General features: G+C 38.8%; 1 protein-coding gene across 1 annotated transcript in view; it reads left to right on the top strand.

Annotated features, from left to right (window-relative positions):
• The window catches only part of lrp1bb (low density lipoprotein receptor-related protein 1Bb), a 488,452-nt gene that overhangs the window by 212,250 nt on the left and 257,747 nt on the right, over positions 1–18,455 (top strand). Inside the window, exons 24-27 of the mRNA XM_063005338.1 lie at positions 70–267; positions 2,157–2,361; positions 7,700–7,864; positions 10,774–11,018. Of these exons, the coding sequence (XP_062861408.1) occupies positions 70–267; positions 2,157–2,361; positions 7,700–7,864; positions 10,774–11,018 (813 nt within the window). The remainder of the gene's footprint in view (positions 1–69; positions 268–2,156; positions 2,362–7,699; positions 7,865–10,773; positions 11,019–18,455) is intronic.

Raw genomic sequence — 18,455 nt, 5'->3', positions numbered from 1 at the left:
CTGCTTAGAATTGTTGAATGTGATGTAAAGACGTGTGTATTTCTTATTTGTCTCTTCTTTTGGTGTCAGATCCCTTTGAAGCCTTCATTATATTTTCCATTCGGCATGAGATAAGGAGAATCGACCTTCACAAGCGGGACTACAGCCTACTGGTGCCTGGGCTCAGGAATACCATCGCTCTGGACTTCCACTTTAACCACAGCCTGCTGTACTGGACAGATGTGGTGGAGGACAAAATATACAGGGGGAAGCTTTCAGACACAGGAGGTAAAGCCCTGCATTACCATGGGACTCAGCTTGTGGTCCGGATTTGTTGCAAATGGTTGGGGGTAGTTGCACGAAACAGCCAGTGTGAGCTTCAAGTGAAAAATCAAGTGCTTTACTAGATATCTGGTATAATAGTGTAACAGTTATAATTAGGTTTAGTTTAAAAGTCTCTTACTTTTAGTAATTACTGTTAGTGTTCATGTTGAGCAGCTGTACCTTTTATTATTATTATTATTACTATTAATAATAATAATTTTTTTAATTTATTTATTTGTAATACTATATGCCTGAATTAGCAAGCTTACACAATTTGATTTTTTTATGTGATTTGTTAATTGTGTGCTTGCATGAGGCACTTGGTTGGCGCAGCTCTCAGTGGCACCAATCTCAGTGGTGTTTTAATTGGTCTGGCATCATACTGTATATGATTGGATATGTCTGAGGAGGGGGGAATGGCAGAACAGCCTAGCCATTGGGCCGCCCATCTATTTCTCTACATACCTTTTTAACCTGCTCTCACGCTGTTCTTCAATAGTCAAGACCTCTACAGGACCACCACAGACTTCAGTGACACTGACGTGGTGGCGGTGTGTTAGTGTGTGTTGTGCTGGTATGAGTGGATCAGACACAGCAGTGCTGATGGAGTTAACACCTCACTGTCACTAGTGGACTAAGAATAGAATATCCAACCAACAGCGCCCAGTGAGCAGCGTCCTGTGACCACTGATGAAGGTCTAGAAGATGACCAATTCAAACAGAAGCAATAAATGAGCGATCGTCTCTGACTTTACGTCTACAAGGTGGACCAACTATGTAGGAGTGTCTAATAGAGTGGACAGTGAGTGGACACGGTATTTAAAAACTCCAGCAGCGCTGCTGTGTCTGATCCACTCATACCAGCACAACACACACCAACACACCACCACCATGTCAGTGTCACTGCAGTGCTGAGAATGATCCACCAACTAAATAGTATCTACTCTGTAGTGGTCCTGTGGGGGTCCTGACTATTGAAGAACAGGGTAAAAGCAGGCTAAAGAAGCATGCAGAGAAACAGATGGACTACAGTTAGAAATTGTAGAACTACAAAGTGAGAGCACAAACAAGGAGGTGTTTTTAATGTTATGTTGGGTATTTATTTTTCTGACTACCCACCCCCAATAAATAGATAGAATTTAATAATGCAAATATACTTCTTTATGCCCGATTTTAAGTGTGGAGATTGGTGATAGTGTGCTGCCCTGTGATCAACAAACTCTGTTAAGTGTGTATTTATGCCTTATATCATTTTGTTTAGAATAAGTGGTTATGGAAAATAAAACAGAATGAACAAAGGTGAATGTGATCAGAGGTAAATGTGCTCTGCCCTAATAAAAAATTGGTTCTTGGTTCCTAGTCAATCCTGTGGTGGCAGGGTGTGTTTTTAGTAGCAAAATAATTCCAGACCCGCCATGACAGAAATGGGGCTCAATCACAAAGGAAATCACAAAATCTCTGAATGAGTTGATGAATGCTGCTAGTTCTCTTGGTGACCATTTAGCACTTTTGACCACTGCTGCAGTTCCATCATTTCCTCTTTGTGGCTGCTGCCTTTGCTATGGCTATTGTCTAGCAATTGTTAGCATTTATCAAGCTCCCACAGCCATGGATAATTGCAAACAGCTGGATTGTAGACAGTTTTGGAAAGTCTTTAATGTTTAATAAAAGTCCCAGGGAGAGTGTCCTTCCATCTAATGTCAATCTGCTTTCCTACTGTGCTTGCCATTTTTGTAGAAGATGAGGTTTGGGAGAAATGAACATACGGGGGAAGATTGCACTGTTGCTGGGATTTCTGCTAACCATCAAGACTATTGGCGGTGTTAGTGATGTTGGTGTGATTGCTCTTGCAGGAGTCACTGGGATTGAGGTTGTGGTTCAGCATGGGTTGGCCACCCCCGAGGGACTGGCAGTGGATTGGATTGCTGGCAACCTTTACTGGATTGATAGTAACCTGGACCAGATTGAGGTTGCCAAACTGAATGGAGAAATGAGAACTACGCTGATTGCAGGTGGGATGGAGCATCCACGTGCTCTCGCCCTAGACCCAGGACAAGGGTAGGTATTATTCGCCAACATTTAGCCATTTAATATACTTTTATATGTTTCTATTTTTTTTGCAAGTTATGACTTTGTTAGTGATCATATATAGATGTAATAAAGTTTATATATTTTAAAACTTTTCCTAAGATTAATGGTAACTATGGTTAAAAATGTATATGAGCTGTTAATAAGCAGTGACAAAATCATGCAAAACCATGTAATGTACACTGATCAGCCATAACATTAAAACCACCTCTTTGTTTCTACACTCACTGTCTATTTTATCAGCTCCACTTACCATATAGAAGCACTTAGTAGTTCTACAATTACTGACTGTAGTCCATCATGCTTTGTTAGCCCCCTTTCATGCTGTTCTTCAATGATCAGGACTCACAGGACCACTACAGAGCAGGTATTATTTGGGTGGTGGATCATTCTCAGCACTGCAGTGACACTGACCTGGTGGTGGTGTGTTAGTGTGTGTTGTGCTGGTATAAGTGGGTAAGACACAGCAGCGCTGCTGGAGTTTTTAAACACCTCACTGTCACTGCTGGACTGAGAATAGTCAACCAAACAAAAATGTCCAGCCAACAGCACCTTGTGGGCAGCGTCCTGTGACTGCTAATGAAGGTCTTGAAGATGACCAACTCAAACAGCAGCAAAAGATGAGCGATCGTCTCTGACTTTACGGCTACAAGGTTGACCAAACAGGTAGGAGTGTCTAATAGTGGACAGCGAGTGGACACGGTATTTAAAAACTCCAGCAGCGCTGCTGTGTCTGATTCACTCATCCCAGCACAACACAACACACACTAACACACCACCACCATGTCAGTGTCACTGCACCACCTAAATAATACCTGCTCTGTGGTGATCCTGTGGGCGTCCTGATGTGCTCCTATATGGTAAGTGAAGCTGATAAAATTGACAGTGAGTGTAGAAACAAGGAGGTGGTTTTAATGTAATGGCTGATTGGTATATATATATGTATCAAGTTTAGGGGAAACGTTGAGTTTAAGGGTACAGATTTCTTGATGAAGGGCATTGAGTTTAAAGATTTTGAGTTGAGGGAAGTTAAGTTACAAGGTACCACTGTTGTTTGTTTTGTCCATATAGTGTGTCTATATTTATATATTATTTTTCTGGTTGCTACAGCAACCATTTACCTAAATCATCCTAAAAGGTGTATTTTTTAATTATTGGGTTTTCTTTTTTTCATCTTTGATCATTTTAATCCTTTCCTTGTTTGGCCGGTGTGTGCCACACCACCCTATCTCTCAAGACTCCATGTGGAAAGAAGAAAGCCTCAAGTCTGTCAACAGGAGCTCAAAATAGTCACAGACTTATCCTGACAGCATTCAATGCTCAGCAAGTGCTAGTTGGCACTAGAAATGAATAAAATGCCGTCTGCTGGCTTCTGTTGCCCATTTCAAGCAGTGAAAATAATTTTCCTTTAGCGCCATGGGTGACGCAGAAAGGACATACCCGGTATCTTCTCTCGCAAGCTGCATCTCACATTGGCAGTTAGCTGAGTAACATACTGTAGACTGTATCAGTGGAGGCTGGAGTGCTAATTTGAAACAGAAGTTTCAAATGAAGTAGTTTAACAGTATGACTTTTTTTTTATTAAAAAATGGGGGATGGGGGGTTCTAAGAAGAGAACAAAAGTAAAAACTACCGTACAGCAAATGATTACAGTTCTGCATTACTTACCCATTAAATATGACACAGTATTCATCATAATAGGCACATTCTACAAAAACTCATAACAAAAGCAATTGTAATTTTATGGCTGTACCAAACACATTATTCACACGCAGTCCAGGCTGAATAAAGTACATCAACCTCTTGGATAGTGACTTCTACAAAAGACAGGGGTTCTGAGTTATGAGACACTTTGCTGCCACAGTGTTTTAGTCATAAGATTTTACAGGAAAATATCACTGATTCAGCAAAAGTCCCAATGCCATGAGTATACACCGATCAGCCATAACATTAAAACCACCTCCTTGTTTCTACACTCACTTCCCCACTTACCATATAGAAGCACTTTGTAGTTCTACAATTACTGACTGTAGTCCATCTGTTTCTCTGCATGCTTTGTTAGCATGCATGCTGTTCTTCAATGGTCAGGACTCTCCCAGGTGGTGTGTTAGTGTGTGTTGTGCTGGTATGAGTGGATAAGACACAGCAATGCTGATGGAGTTTTTAAACACCTCACTGTCACTGCTGGACTGAGAATAGTCCACCAACCAAAAATATCCAGCCAACAGCGCCCCATGGGCAGCGTCCTGTGACCACTGATGAAGGTCTAGAAGATGACCAACTCAAACAGCAGCAATAGATGAGCGATCGTCTCTGACTTTACATCTACAAGTTGGACTAACTATGAAGGGATAATAGAGTGGACAGTGAGTTGACACGGTATTTAAAACTCCAGCAGCACTGCTGTGTCTGATCCACTCATCCCAGCACAACACACACTAACACACCACCACCATGTCAGTGTCACTGCAGTGCTCTGAATGATCCACCACCCAAATAATACCTGCTCTGTAGTGATCCTGTGGGGGTCCTGACCATTAAAGAACAGGGTGAAAGCAGGCTAAAAATGTATGTAGAGAAAAAGATGGTCTACAGTCAGTAATTGTAGAACTTCAAAGTGCTTCTATATGGTAAGTGGAGCTGATAAAATGGACAGTGAGTGCAGAAACAAGGAGGTGGTCATAATGTTATGACTGATCAGTGTATTTACATCATAATGGTTGTGGTGTTTCATAATGGCAAGTTAGGCTGAGATCCAACTGAGATGCCGTGGCATAACCCAAAAGAAGCTGGTTAAGGAATCACTGCATGGTCAAAATTCTTGATTACATTATTTCTGCTGGATTAAGTTTTACCAGTTGATAAATGTAAGGGTTTACATACTCTTTATTGCCAAAAAATATGTTTTTTGTATACTTTTTTGTTCTATTTATTTATGCAATTTTTCTCTTATTTTTTTCTGATTTAGCGTGGTCAACTTCAAATAATGCTGATCAGGGTGTGGCTTTCCATACACAAAGCTTATCTGCATATGAACTCACCTCGTGCAGGTGAAAAGATGCAGTCGGTACTGCACACGTGTCGGAGGGGGCGTGTGTCAGTTGCGGCACTCCTCAGTCAGCAGTGGAGGGTGGTATCTGTACAGAGAAAACGTAATGCAATCAGGGTAATTGGATACAACTAGATGAGGGAGAAAATTGCGGGGAAATTGCAGTGGTCACTGTTGCAGCTGAGGAGAAACCCCATCCAACTCCAAACTGAGAAGCTCAAACTCTGTGCTGTGACAGACCGGTATCTTTTATTGCATATTAGAGCATTACTTGTTAGAACAGTGCTGTTATAGACAATAATGAACACCTTCTGACCAGTCTGAATTGAAGATGGAACACAGCTATATTATTAGCGATTATTACTGAGGATTTATTGTCTGGTGTATTTATCTCTGTATCACAATATTGAAGGGTGCTTATTTATAGCAGTGTAAAGGACATTACTCTAGTAATTTATTAGCAGATGAGTCTGGTAAAGGCACTTTGTACAATGTACCCTGCAGTGCAGAAATTAGCTTGGTCTACAGTATATCATAAATGGTTCATAAAAATCACAGCTCCCTAGAAATGACAAAACTAACAGTTTGCTTGTCTATACAGTGGGGCCAAAAAGTATTTAGTCAGCCACTGATTGTGCAAGTTCTCCTACTTAGAAAGATGAGAGAGGTCTGTAATTTTCATCATAGGTACACTTCAACTATGAGAGACAAAATGAGAAAAAAAAATCTAGGAAATCACATTGTAGGATTTTTAAAGAATTTATTTGTAAATTATGGTGGAAAATAAGTATTTGGTCACCCACAAACAAGCAAGATTTCTGGCTCTCACAGACCTGTAACTTCTTCTTTAAGAAGCTCTTCTGTCCTCCACTCGTTACCTGTATTAATGGCACCTGTTTGACCTCGTTATCTGTATAAAAGACACCTGTCCACAGCCTCAAACAGTCAGACTCCAAACTCAACCATGGCCAAGACCAAAGAGCTGTCGAAGGACACCAGGAAGAAAATTGTAGACCTGCACCAGGCTGGGAAGAGTGAATCTACAATAGGCAAGCAGGTTGGTGTGAATAAATCAACTGTGGGAGCAATTGTAAGAAAATGGAAGACATACAAGACCATTGATAATCTCCCTCGATCTGGGGTTCCACGCAAGATCTCATCCCGTGGGGTCAAAATGATCATGAGAACGGTGAGCAAAAATCCCAGAACTACATGGAGGGACCTGATGAATGACCTGCAGAGAGCTGGGACCAAAGTAACAAAGGCTACCATCAGTAACACACTACGCCGAGAGGGACTCAAATCCTGCAGTGCCAGGCGTGTCCCCCTGCTTAAGCCAGTACATGTCCAGGCCTGTCTGAAGTTTGCCAGAGAGCATATGGATTATCCAGAAGAGGATTGGGAGAATATCATGTGGTCAGATGAAACCAAAATGGAACTTTTTGGTCAAAACTCAACTCGTCGTGTTTGGAGGAAGAAGAGTTGGCTGAGTTGCATCCCAAGAACACCATACCTACTCTGAAACATGGGGGTGGAAACATCATGCTTTGGGGCTGTTTTTCTGCAAAGGGGACAGGACGACTGATCCGTGTTAAGGGAAGAATGAACGGGGCCATGTATCGTGAGATTTTAAGCCAAAACCTCCTTCCATCAGTGAGAGCATTGAAGATGGAACGTGGCTGGGTCTTCCAGCATGACAATGATCCCAAACACACCGCTCGGGCAACGAAGGAGTGGCTCTGTAAAAAGCATTTCAAGGTCCTGGAGTGGCCTAGCCAGTCTCCAGACCTCAACCCCATAGAAAATTTGTGGAGGGAGTTGAAAGTCCGTGTTGCCCAGCGACAGCCCACAAACATCACTGCTCTAGAGGAGATCTGCATGGAGGAATGGGCCAAAATACCAGCTACAGTGTGTGCAAACCTGGTGAAGACTTACAGGAAACGTTTGACCTCTGTCATTGCCAACAAAGGTTATTTTACAAAGTATTGAGTTGAACTTTTGTTATTGACCAAATACTTATTTTCCACCATAATTTACAAATAAATTCTTTAAAAATCCTACAATGTGATTTCCTGGATTTTTTTCTCTCATAGTTGAAGTGTACCTATGATGAAAATTACAGACCTCTCTCATCTTTCTAAGTAGGAGCACTTGCACAATCAGTGGCTGACTAAATAGTTTTTGGCCCCACTGTAGGTTCAAGTACACTGTAATAAATCTGCAAAAACATCATTAATTTTATGGTTATTTTCTTTGCAGAATTGTTTTCTGGACAGACTGGGATGCTAACTTTCCCCGGATTGAGGCTTCATCGATGAGTGGAAGTGGGAGGCATGTAGTGTATAAGGACATGGAGATAGGAGCCTGGCCAAATGGACTCACACTAGATCATTTGGAGAGTCGCATAATATGGACAGATGCTCGGTAGGCGAGAATTATAAATATATATTTCTACCTTCATCCTTCCACCTCCAACACACACACACACACACGCACACAAGTTCAAGAACCTAAAGCATGTTTTAATCACACAAATTCCACGAGTTAGTTTTACATTAATTATGACTTACAAACTGGTTATAAAAATCCTGAAACAAATGTAAAAATGTTAATGTAGTTTTAGTTTTTTGCTCATGCACCAAAATGCTAATGCATTCTCCTTCCATCCAATGAATCCATCCATCCATTAATCCATCCATGTATCCGCCCATCCATCCATCCATCCATCCATCCATCTATCTGTCCATTCATTTATCCGCCCATTGATCCATCCATTCATTTTTTATTTATCCAGCCATCCATCCATCTACCAATCTGTCCACCCATGCATGCATCCATCCATGTGTCCACCCATCTATCCACCTACTTATTAATGTATCTGCCTATCCATCCATGCATTATTATTATTTTTGCACATACATCTAAATGCTAATGCATGCTTCATCTGTCTATCCATCCATTTATGCATCCATCCATTTATCCATACATTTATTTATCTATCCATCTATTCTCCATCTATCCATTTATCCATTTATATATCCATACATCCATTCATCCGCCCATCCATCCATCCATCCATCCATCCATCTATCCATCCATTTATCCATTTATATACCCATCCTTCCATTTATCCATTTATATATCCATCCTTCCATTTATCCATTTATATATCCATACATCCATTTATCCATTTATATATCCATCCTTCCATTTATCCATTTATATATCCATCCTTCCATTTATCCATTTATATACCCATCCTTCCATTTATCCATTTATATATCCATCCTTCCATTTATCCATTTATATACCCATCCTTCCATTTATCCATTTATATATCCATCCTTCCATTTATCCATTTATATATCCATGCATCCATTTATCCATTTATATATCCATCCTTCCATTTATCCATTTATATATCCATCCTTCCATTTATCCATTTATATATCCATCCTTCCATTTATCCATTTATATATCCATCCTTCCATTTATATATCCATCCATCCATTTATCCATCCATTTATCCATCCATCCTTCCATTTATCCATTAATATATCCATACATCCATTTATCCATTTATATATCCATACATCCATTTATCCGCCCATCCATCCATCCATTCTTCCATTTATCCATTTATATATCCATCCTTCCATTTATCCATCCATCCATTTATCCATTTATATATCCATACATCCATTTATCCGCCCATCCATCCATCCATCCATCCACTCTGTTGGTCCTGAATTTTGTAAAGTTGCTTTGAGACAATGTCTATTGTAAAAAGCGCTATATAAATAAAGTTGACTTGACTTGACTTGACTCCTTCCATTTATCCATTTATATATCCATCCTTCCATTTATCCATCCATCCATTTATCCAGTTATATATCCATCCATCCATCCATTTATCCATCCATTTATCCATTTATCCATCCTTCCTTCCATCTATCCTTCCATTTATCCATTTATATATCCATACATCCATTTATCCATCCATCCATCCATCCATCCATTTATTCATCCATCCATTTATCCATCCATTTATCCATCCATCCATCTATCCATCCATCCATCCATTTATCCATTTATATATCCATACATCCATTTATCCATCCATCCATCCATTTATCCATTTATATATCCATACATCCATTTATCCATCCATCCATTCATTTATCCATCCATTTATCCATCCATCCATCCATCCATCCATCCATCCATATATCCATCCATTTATCCATCCATCCATTTATCCATTTATATATCCATCCATCCATTTATCCATCCATCCATCCATCCATCTATCCATCCATCCATTTATCCATCTTTCCTTCCATTTATCCATTTATATAACCATACATCCATGTATCCATCCATCCATCCTTCCATTTATATATCCATCCTTTCATGTATCCATTTATACATCCATCCATCCATTTAACTGCCCATCCATCCATTCATCCATCCATCCTTCCATTTATCAATCCATCCTCCATCCACCCATTTATCCGCCCATCCATCCATTTACTCATCCATCCATTTATTCATCCATCTATTTATCCATCCATCTATTCTCCATCCATCCATCTATTTATATATCCATACATTCATCCATCCACCTGCCCACCCATTCATTTATCCGCCCATCTATTCATACATCCATTTTTTGCTCATGCATCAGAATGCTAATTCATGCTCCTTCCATCCATCAATCATACCATCCATCCACCCATATATCCATCAAACCATATATCCATCAAACCATATATTCATCAAACTATTAATTCATCTATCTATTTATGTATCTGCCGATCCATCCATCCATCAAACCATCCATTCATCCATCCATCCATCCCCCCGTATATGTATGATTAATTATTAAAACATAAAAAAAAAAACATTTAGCTTGTTTCTTTTAAAAAATATAGGAAGATATTATGATTAGAACAATAAGCTTCTTTCTGAACAATCTTATGTTAAAATGTTAAAATATTACAGCAAATATTTTACTGTGCAGCAGGTTATTTTTTACATTTTCAAGAAACAAATACTTTAAATGAATACTAATATCTGTTATAATAATAATAAGATAATTCTATCTAAATTTACTAAAAATTGCTGCCGGATTGTACGATTTTGTATGATGATATATTTCCCCACATCTATAGAATATTTCCACTGCCTAAGACATGTCTTTTTCTGTCACTTGAATTCATGAAATAGAGTCCCTTAGGACACCTATCAGCTGTAACACCTTGTCAGCAGTGACAGTACCCGACTGGTGGGTGAGAGAAGGTCTAACATGATATTCCGTGTTTCTCCAACAGCTCAGATGCTATCTTCTCAGCATTGTATGATGGTACTGTGGTCATTGAGATCCTAAGAGGCCATGAATACCTCTCACACCCTTTTGCTGTCTCTCTCTTTGGAGGGAGTGTGTACTGGACTGACTGGAGGACTAACACTCTCGCCAGGGCTAATAAATGGTCAGGACAGAATGTTACTGTAATTCAGAAGACAAGTGCACAGCCATTTGACCTTCAGATCTACCATCCAAGCAGACAACCACAGGGTGAGTATTGCTGTTTCATTTAAATACAGTGGGGATGTTGAACTAAAATCAAGTATCAGATTAAAATGCATTGTAAATCAGCAAGGGCAGTGTGTAGTTGTTGTTGTATGAGGAAAGTACCAGCAGATTATTACAATTATTTAATTACATCACGTTTATCAACTGCATTATGCTGGTCAGTGTTGCCGAGAGTTAGGTTCCACCCGGAAAGGGCAGCACGGTGGCTCAGTGGGTACTGTTTCTGTCATGAATGTATCCAAAGTGTGTAAAGTATGACTGTAAAATCCTAATAAATAAATAAATAAATCCACCCGGTAAACACAGGGCAAAGGCAACAATACCCTGGACAGTGTGCCAATACATTGCAGCGCTTCGGCCATCCTCCCATCAGATGGGCTAGTTATACAATGATATGTCCTTTAAATAAAATGTACCTAAACCATTTTAGTTTTATATAAATGGTTGTCATAATATTTAACAGTATCTTCATATTAAGAAGTAGTAGTAGTAGTAATAATAATAATATTAATAATAATAATAATTGTAATAATACAATAAATAAATAATACTAATAATAATAATACAAATGATGATAATGATAGTATTAATAATGATAATATTATTAATAATAATATTATTATTATTAATAATAATAATAATAATAATAATAATAATTAATAATAATAATGCTGATTGGTAATACTATTAATAATAATAGTAATAATAATTATAATAATAAAAATGATGATAATAATAATAATAATAATAATAATAATAATAATGCTGATTGGTAATAATAATGATGCTGATTGTTATTAATAATAATAATAATAATAATTATTATTATTATTATTATTATTATTTAAATGAATAAATAAATAAATAAATAAATAAATAAATACAAAAACACCCCCTACCCCAGTTATAGTATTATTATTATTACAGTTATTTTCTATAGTAATCATTTTTTCTACTTTCATTTTTCTTTGCTATTCTATAAAGGTCATTGTGGTATAGCACACTGAATATTAATATCACCTTTAGTTTTACTTACTAATGGCCTGATGGCTCAAGCTTTAAATCCTTCTCTAATTCTGTTTCACAGTGATTAAATCCCTGTGGATAATATATTACAGTAGCTAAATATGAGTCAGTGATAAATCAAACAATGTAAAACTTAATGCTTAGCTCACACTGTCCCAAAACTTACAAAAGATGCCCAAAAAAAAACACAGTCATGTTCTGTTCTTACAAATTCCATTGAATCCGCATCACGCTGTGCTGCATGTTACTAGAAATTATATGATCTGGGCTAGTGTAGATTTTACTCACTGACCACTGTGATGTGAGAATTCATTAGTGCTGATTCCCGTTGTTCATTCATTTTTTTCTGCCCATCAATGAGGCTCCAGCGGGGTGGTAAATAATTAAAAAAGTGGTCATGCAGTGAACAAGCCAACCTAATGCGATCTCTGGATGTGTTCCCCTACTATTCTGAAATTAATTTTAATTGTGTCTCAGTAGTAAGTCAAGCAGGTTTTTCTTTCCTTTGCTTCTTGGCCAGTATGGACAGCTTCCATTTATCTTTACATTGCACACTGTGCCCTCTGTGACTTTAGCTACTCCAGAATAACACAGTGTAATGAATATGGTAACAATACATTAGGAACACACAGTAACAGCACTATGTGTTCAGTAATTATTCTTACTGTTTGCTCATGCTCAACATTTATTTATTTCTTTTTTTATTTATTCATTTATTTTTTTCCTGTTTTTCTTTGTTTTTTTGAATGATGGGTAAATCGAATCCTGGTTATGTCTTAGATGTGGTAGTACGTAAATGATTACTGCCTCTTGACACAACAATTTTAATGCCGCTCAGCTCCATGGTCCTGCAAATCTAAATTGAAATCTAACCTTCAGACACCGTCTGTAAAGAGTATGACATGTTATAGCTGTGAATTTGTTGTGTATGCTTTTATACAGACAACATAGAAATAGATAGATTGTGCTACTGCTGTTAGGTGACTAAATATAAAATGAACTTTTACATTCATTTTTATATGACAATGTGTTCTTAAAAGTAGGTGTAAATACATTACTTTTTATTTATACTTTTAGAAAGCATATAAATACACCGACCAGGCATAACATTATGTCCACTGACAGGTGAAGTGAATAACATTAAATATCTCTTAATTACGGCACCTGTTAGTTAGTGCAAGTGAACATTTTATCCTCAAAGTTGATGTGTTAGAAGCAGGAAAAATGGGCAAGTGTAAGGATTTGAGAGAGTTTGACAAGGGACAAATCTTGATGGCTAGATGACTGGGTCAGAGCATCTCCAAAACTGCAGCTCTTGTGAGATGTTCCCAGTCTGCAGTGGTCAGTATCTATCAAAAGTGGTCCAAGGAAGAAACAGTGGTAAACCGGTGACAGGGTCATGGACGGCCAAGGCTCATTGCGAAGCCTTACCCTTGTGGTTCGATCCAACAGACGAGCTACTGTAGCTCAAACTGTTGAAGAGGTTAATGCTGGTTCTGATAGAAAGGTGTCAGAATACACAGTGCATCACAGTTTTGTTGCGTATGGGGCAGCAAGAGGAGGACCAACACAATAATTGGAAAGTGGTCATAATGTTATGCCTGATCGATGTATTTATATCAATATAATATTGCTTTTGGAGTAAGATTTTACTGCATTACTGAGGCTTTTGAGGGGCGAATAATTATAGCTTTCTAAATTTAAAACCTGCAATGTGCACAATTTACCATAAATGCTGACCGAAGCTAAATTAATCACATTTGCCCCACTTCAGCCCACCCAGAACAGCAGTAACCCCTGCCAACACATGCTCGACTCAGTTCAGTCAGTTCAGATCTTCTGTCACTGTGGTCCAGTGACTGTTTTACTCTGATAAGTGTCGACAAATTGTGCCACGTTGCCAGGAAGGCCAATAAGTATAGCTAATCCAATCTTAAAAAGCCCGCTGGGAAAAGCTGGCTATCACTACTGTCCAAGATCGCAGCTAACAGGCCGGAGAAATTGGGTTTGTGTTCTGTGTTAGTGTGTTGGCAAGGGACGGGGGAGAGATCTCTGAAGGCCAGAGGGGTAAATTAAAAGAAACTCTCCATGAGTTTACGGGACTAGACTACAGGCATCAACAGGTTGTAAATGTGTTATGAGGGGTGAAAAAACTGAAGGCAGGGTTTTAGAACTCTCATAAAACATTAGAGGAAGGGTGGAGGGCAACAGTCCTGTATAAAGGATGGGGCGAGCTTTTGGATTTCTGTTTAAGGACAATATTAGTAGAGTTTCTGTGGGTACATATCAAAAGAAAAAGCAAGCAAGCATTATCATTTCCCATTGATTTATTAACATTTTTAATGCCTTTAATTATCAATTGATTTGACTGTAAATGGGCACTGGATAAAAGTGTCTGCTAAATCTAAATCTAAGTCTTTATTTTTTCTTTGGTAGACCTCCAACAAGATTTTAGAGTTCATCTGTAGGAATGTGTGTCTGTTCTGTAAAAGAAAAGCATTTCTGAGGTCTCTGATGTTGGACAAGAAGGCCTGTCAGGCAGTTGTTGTTTCATTTTATCCTCAGGGTGTTTAATTAGGTTGAGATTAGGGCTCTATGCAGGTCACTGGAATTCCTCCACATCCAATGGATCATGGGCTCCATTCAAAAAAAAGTTGGGACAGTAAAGCATTTATCACTTTGTAATGTTCTTATTCCTTTTCACCACACTTAAAAGACGTTTAGACAGCGAGGATACCAAGTGATTTAGTGTTTCAGGTGTTATTGTGTCCCATTCTTCCTGCAAACACGTCTTAAGATGTGCAACAGTACGGGGTCGTCGTTGTCGCATTTTTCGTTTCAAATTTCTCCACACATTCTCTATTGGGGACAGATCAGGACTGCAGCCATGCCTTTGTAATGTGTGCAGCATGAGGTTTTGCATTGTCTTGTGGACGTCCCTGGAAAAGATGACATCTTGAAGGCAGCATATGTTGCTCTAAGATCTCAATGGAATGCTGATACATCAGACCACAATACACGGTTCCACTGTGTGATGGTCCATCCTAGATGCCTCTGAGCCCAGAGAAGTCGACGCCGCTTCTGGACATGGTTAACATAAGGCTTCTTTTTTGCACAGTAAAGTTTTAAGTGGCATTTGTGCATGTAACTCTGTAATGTAGTGCTTGCTCTGTAAAGGTTTGCCAAAGTAATCCCTCACCCATGTGGTTATATCAGCTATTGTTGAGTGGTGGTTCTTGGTGCTTCTTGGTGCAGTGCCGTCTGAGGGAGATCCTCTGATCATAGTGGCAGTGGTAGCACAGTGGTTAAGGTACAGGACTAGTAATCAGAAGGTTGCTGGTTCAAGCCCTGCATCAGCCAGGTTGCCACTGTTGGGCCCTTGAGCAAGGCCCTTAACCCTCAATTGGTTCTGACGTATACGGTCTCAATTGTAAGTCGCTTTGGATAAAGTGTCTGCTAAATGCTTAAAATGTAAAATGTAATGTAAATGATCATCTTTGCTCATCAAAGACTCAGCCTTTCCTGGATGTTGCTTTTGTACCAAACCATGATTACAATCACCTGTTGACATCACCTGTTTGGAATCACATCATTATTTAGTTTTTTTACCTCATTACTAGACCTAAATTGAACCCGTCCCGATTGACTGTCTGTAATCAAAAAAAGTGAAAGTAAATGTAAGGAACACTGCATTTTTATTTTATTTACATTTTGATTTGGGGTTGTATTAAATTGGTAGTATCACCTGTTTGCACTAGGTGTGGCTAAAACACCAGAACATAATAATTAGAAGTCATGTCAACAAACGTAGTCAAAGAGTGTATCAAAGCATTGCTTTAGTAGTATTAATCAAACGTACTGCCTCTGTTTATACAAAATATTTCAAACACAGAAATGTCTCCAGAAAACCTAATGAATGTATAATTAATCCAGTGACTATCCAGTTTTTGATTTAATTACTTATTTGTTATTCTTGCTTATTGTAAATTATTGCAAAAATATGCCAACTATATGCCAAGCAGCTCAGCAAAAAAATAAATAAATGAATAAACAAATAAATAAATGGGCTCATTTTCCAAACCCCACTGGAGCAATTATTTACAAGATGCAATTCGTTTCAGAGTTAATTATGCATTGAACTAAAGCGCTGGGTTCATGAAAGGGTTAAGGATTGTAGAACTGGGGGCAGTTTGCTTCTTTCAGAATGTGGAAAAATCAACATCTTAAAAATTTCAAATAATCTCTAATGGCTTGCGTAACTGTAAACATGACTGCACTTTGAAATAAAAAGCTGAAGAATGATATTATGTCAGAGTAAATCCTATTAGCGAGCCATTTCCAAAGAACAACTGCGAGGTCCTGACCTCCTCAAGCTCAGCTACAAACCATGAATGAATTTCTTTAAATTAAATATCTTTTAAAAGAAGTAAATCTTTATTTATTATTATTGTTATGTATTATTATTATTATTTGAATAGTGTTAGCCAGGGCCATAAGTCATAAGTTTGTGGTTTTGACTAAATATATGTATTTTGTTGATTCTTCACATTAAAATAAGTAAATTTAATTATTATTTATTAAAAACGTTTAAAAGTGCAAATGTGCTTATAAGATAAACTGTAAAAAGAAAATAAAAGTCACTCACTCGCTTTCACAATTGCTTATCCAATTAGAGTCGCAGAGGGGGGGGGTGTTGGAGCCTATCCCAGCTTTTCAATGGGAGCAAGGCACACAGTATCACCCTGGAAAAGGGCGTCAGTCCATCGCAGGGCAGACACACATACACACACCCATTCACCTATAGGGCAATTCAGTGTCTCCAATTAACCTGACTGCATGTTTTTGGACTGTGGGAGGAAACCGGGGCCCCCGGAGGAAACCCACGCAGACACGGGGAGAACATGCAAACTCTTCACAGAAATGATCCGGACCGCTCCACCTGGGGATCGAACCCAGGACCTTCTTGCTGTGAGGTGACAGTGCTACCCACTGAGCCACCGTGCTGCCTGAGAATAAAAGTCTTAGAACTTAAATAATCTATGAAAGCATAAGATATAAGAAATATCATAACCTGGGTCTCGGGGGTCCCAGAAAAATTATTTGAACACAGAGAGGGTCTAAGAAAAAAATAAAAAGGTTGAGAACAACTGTATTAAATAATTAAATAATTCTACAGTTGTATTGTATTAATTAATTATATAAATAATATAAAATGTCTGTGATTATCTCTTCATCACGGCACCTGTTAGTGGGTGGGATATATTTGGCAGCAAGTGAACATTTTATCCTCAAGTTGATGTGTTAAATGCAGGAAAAATGTGCAAGCGTAAGGGTTTGAGTGAGTTTGACAAGGGCCAAATTGTGATGGCTAGACGACTGGTTCAGAGCATCTCCAAAACTGCAGCTCTTGTGGGGTGTTCCCGGTCTGCAGTGGTCAGTATCTATCAAAAGTGATTCAAGGAAGGAACAGTGGTAAACCAGCGACAGGGTCATGGATGGCCAAGGCTCATTGATGCACGTGGGGAGTGAAGGCTGGCCCGTGTGGTCCGACCACAGAGCAATGGAAGAAGGTGGCCTGGTCTGATGAATCACGTTTTCTTTTACATCACGTGGATGGCCGGGTGCGTGTGCGTCACTTACCTGAAAAACACATGGCACCAGGATGCACTATGGGAAGAAAGCAAGCCTGCGGTGGCAATGTGATGCTTTGGGCAATGTTCTGCTGGGAAACCTTGGGTCCTGCCATCCATGTGGATGTAACTTGACTCGTACCACCTACCTAAGCATTGTTGCAGACCATGTCCACTCTTTCATGGAAACGGTATTCCCTGATGGCTGTGGCCTCTTTCAGCAGGATAATGCACCCTGCCACAAAGCAAAAATGGTTCAGGAATGGTTTGAGGAGCACAACAATGAGTTTGAGGTGTTAACTTGGCCTCCAAATTCTCCAGATCTCAATCCAGTCGAGCATCTGTGGGATGTGCTGGACAAACAAGTCTGATCCAAGGAGGCCCCACCTCACTACTTACAGAAGTTAAAGGATCTGCTGCTAACATCTTGGTGTCAGATATATACTATTATAATATATTATATAAGTATATTATATACATAATTATTCAATAATTTTCTTCAGGATAAATAAAGTATCCATCTATCTCTCTATCTATCTGTTACGGCATGACTGCCTTAACATTTATTAGTCAGGTCGGAAATTTGTTAATAACCTAACATTTGTCAAATAACATTTATTACACCCAGTAATCACCATCAGTAAGCCATTCCTGAGTGTAATAAATTCTTTATATGATACCAAAGAACTAGCAGAAATAGCTGACACAGGACTGGTAATGCACCAATGTGCTGTGCAGTGCTTACACAAACAGGATTGTAGGG

Source organism: Trichomycterus rosablanca, chromosome 12, assembly GCF_030014385.1.
Source record: "Trichomycterus rosablanca isolate fTriRos1 chromosome 12, fTriRos1.hap1, whole genome shotgun sequence".
Lineage (NCBI taxonomy): Eukaryota > Metazoa > Chordata > Actinopteri > Siluriformes > Trichomycteridae > Trichomycterus > Trichomycterus rosablanca.
The sequence above is the reverse complement of the archived record's forward strand: the minus strand, read 5'-3'. Positions and strand labels throughout refer to the sequence as shown.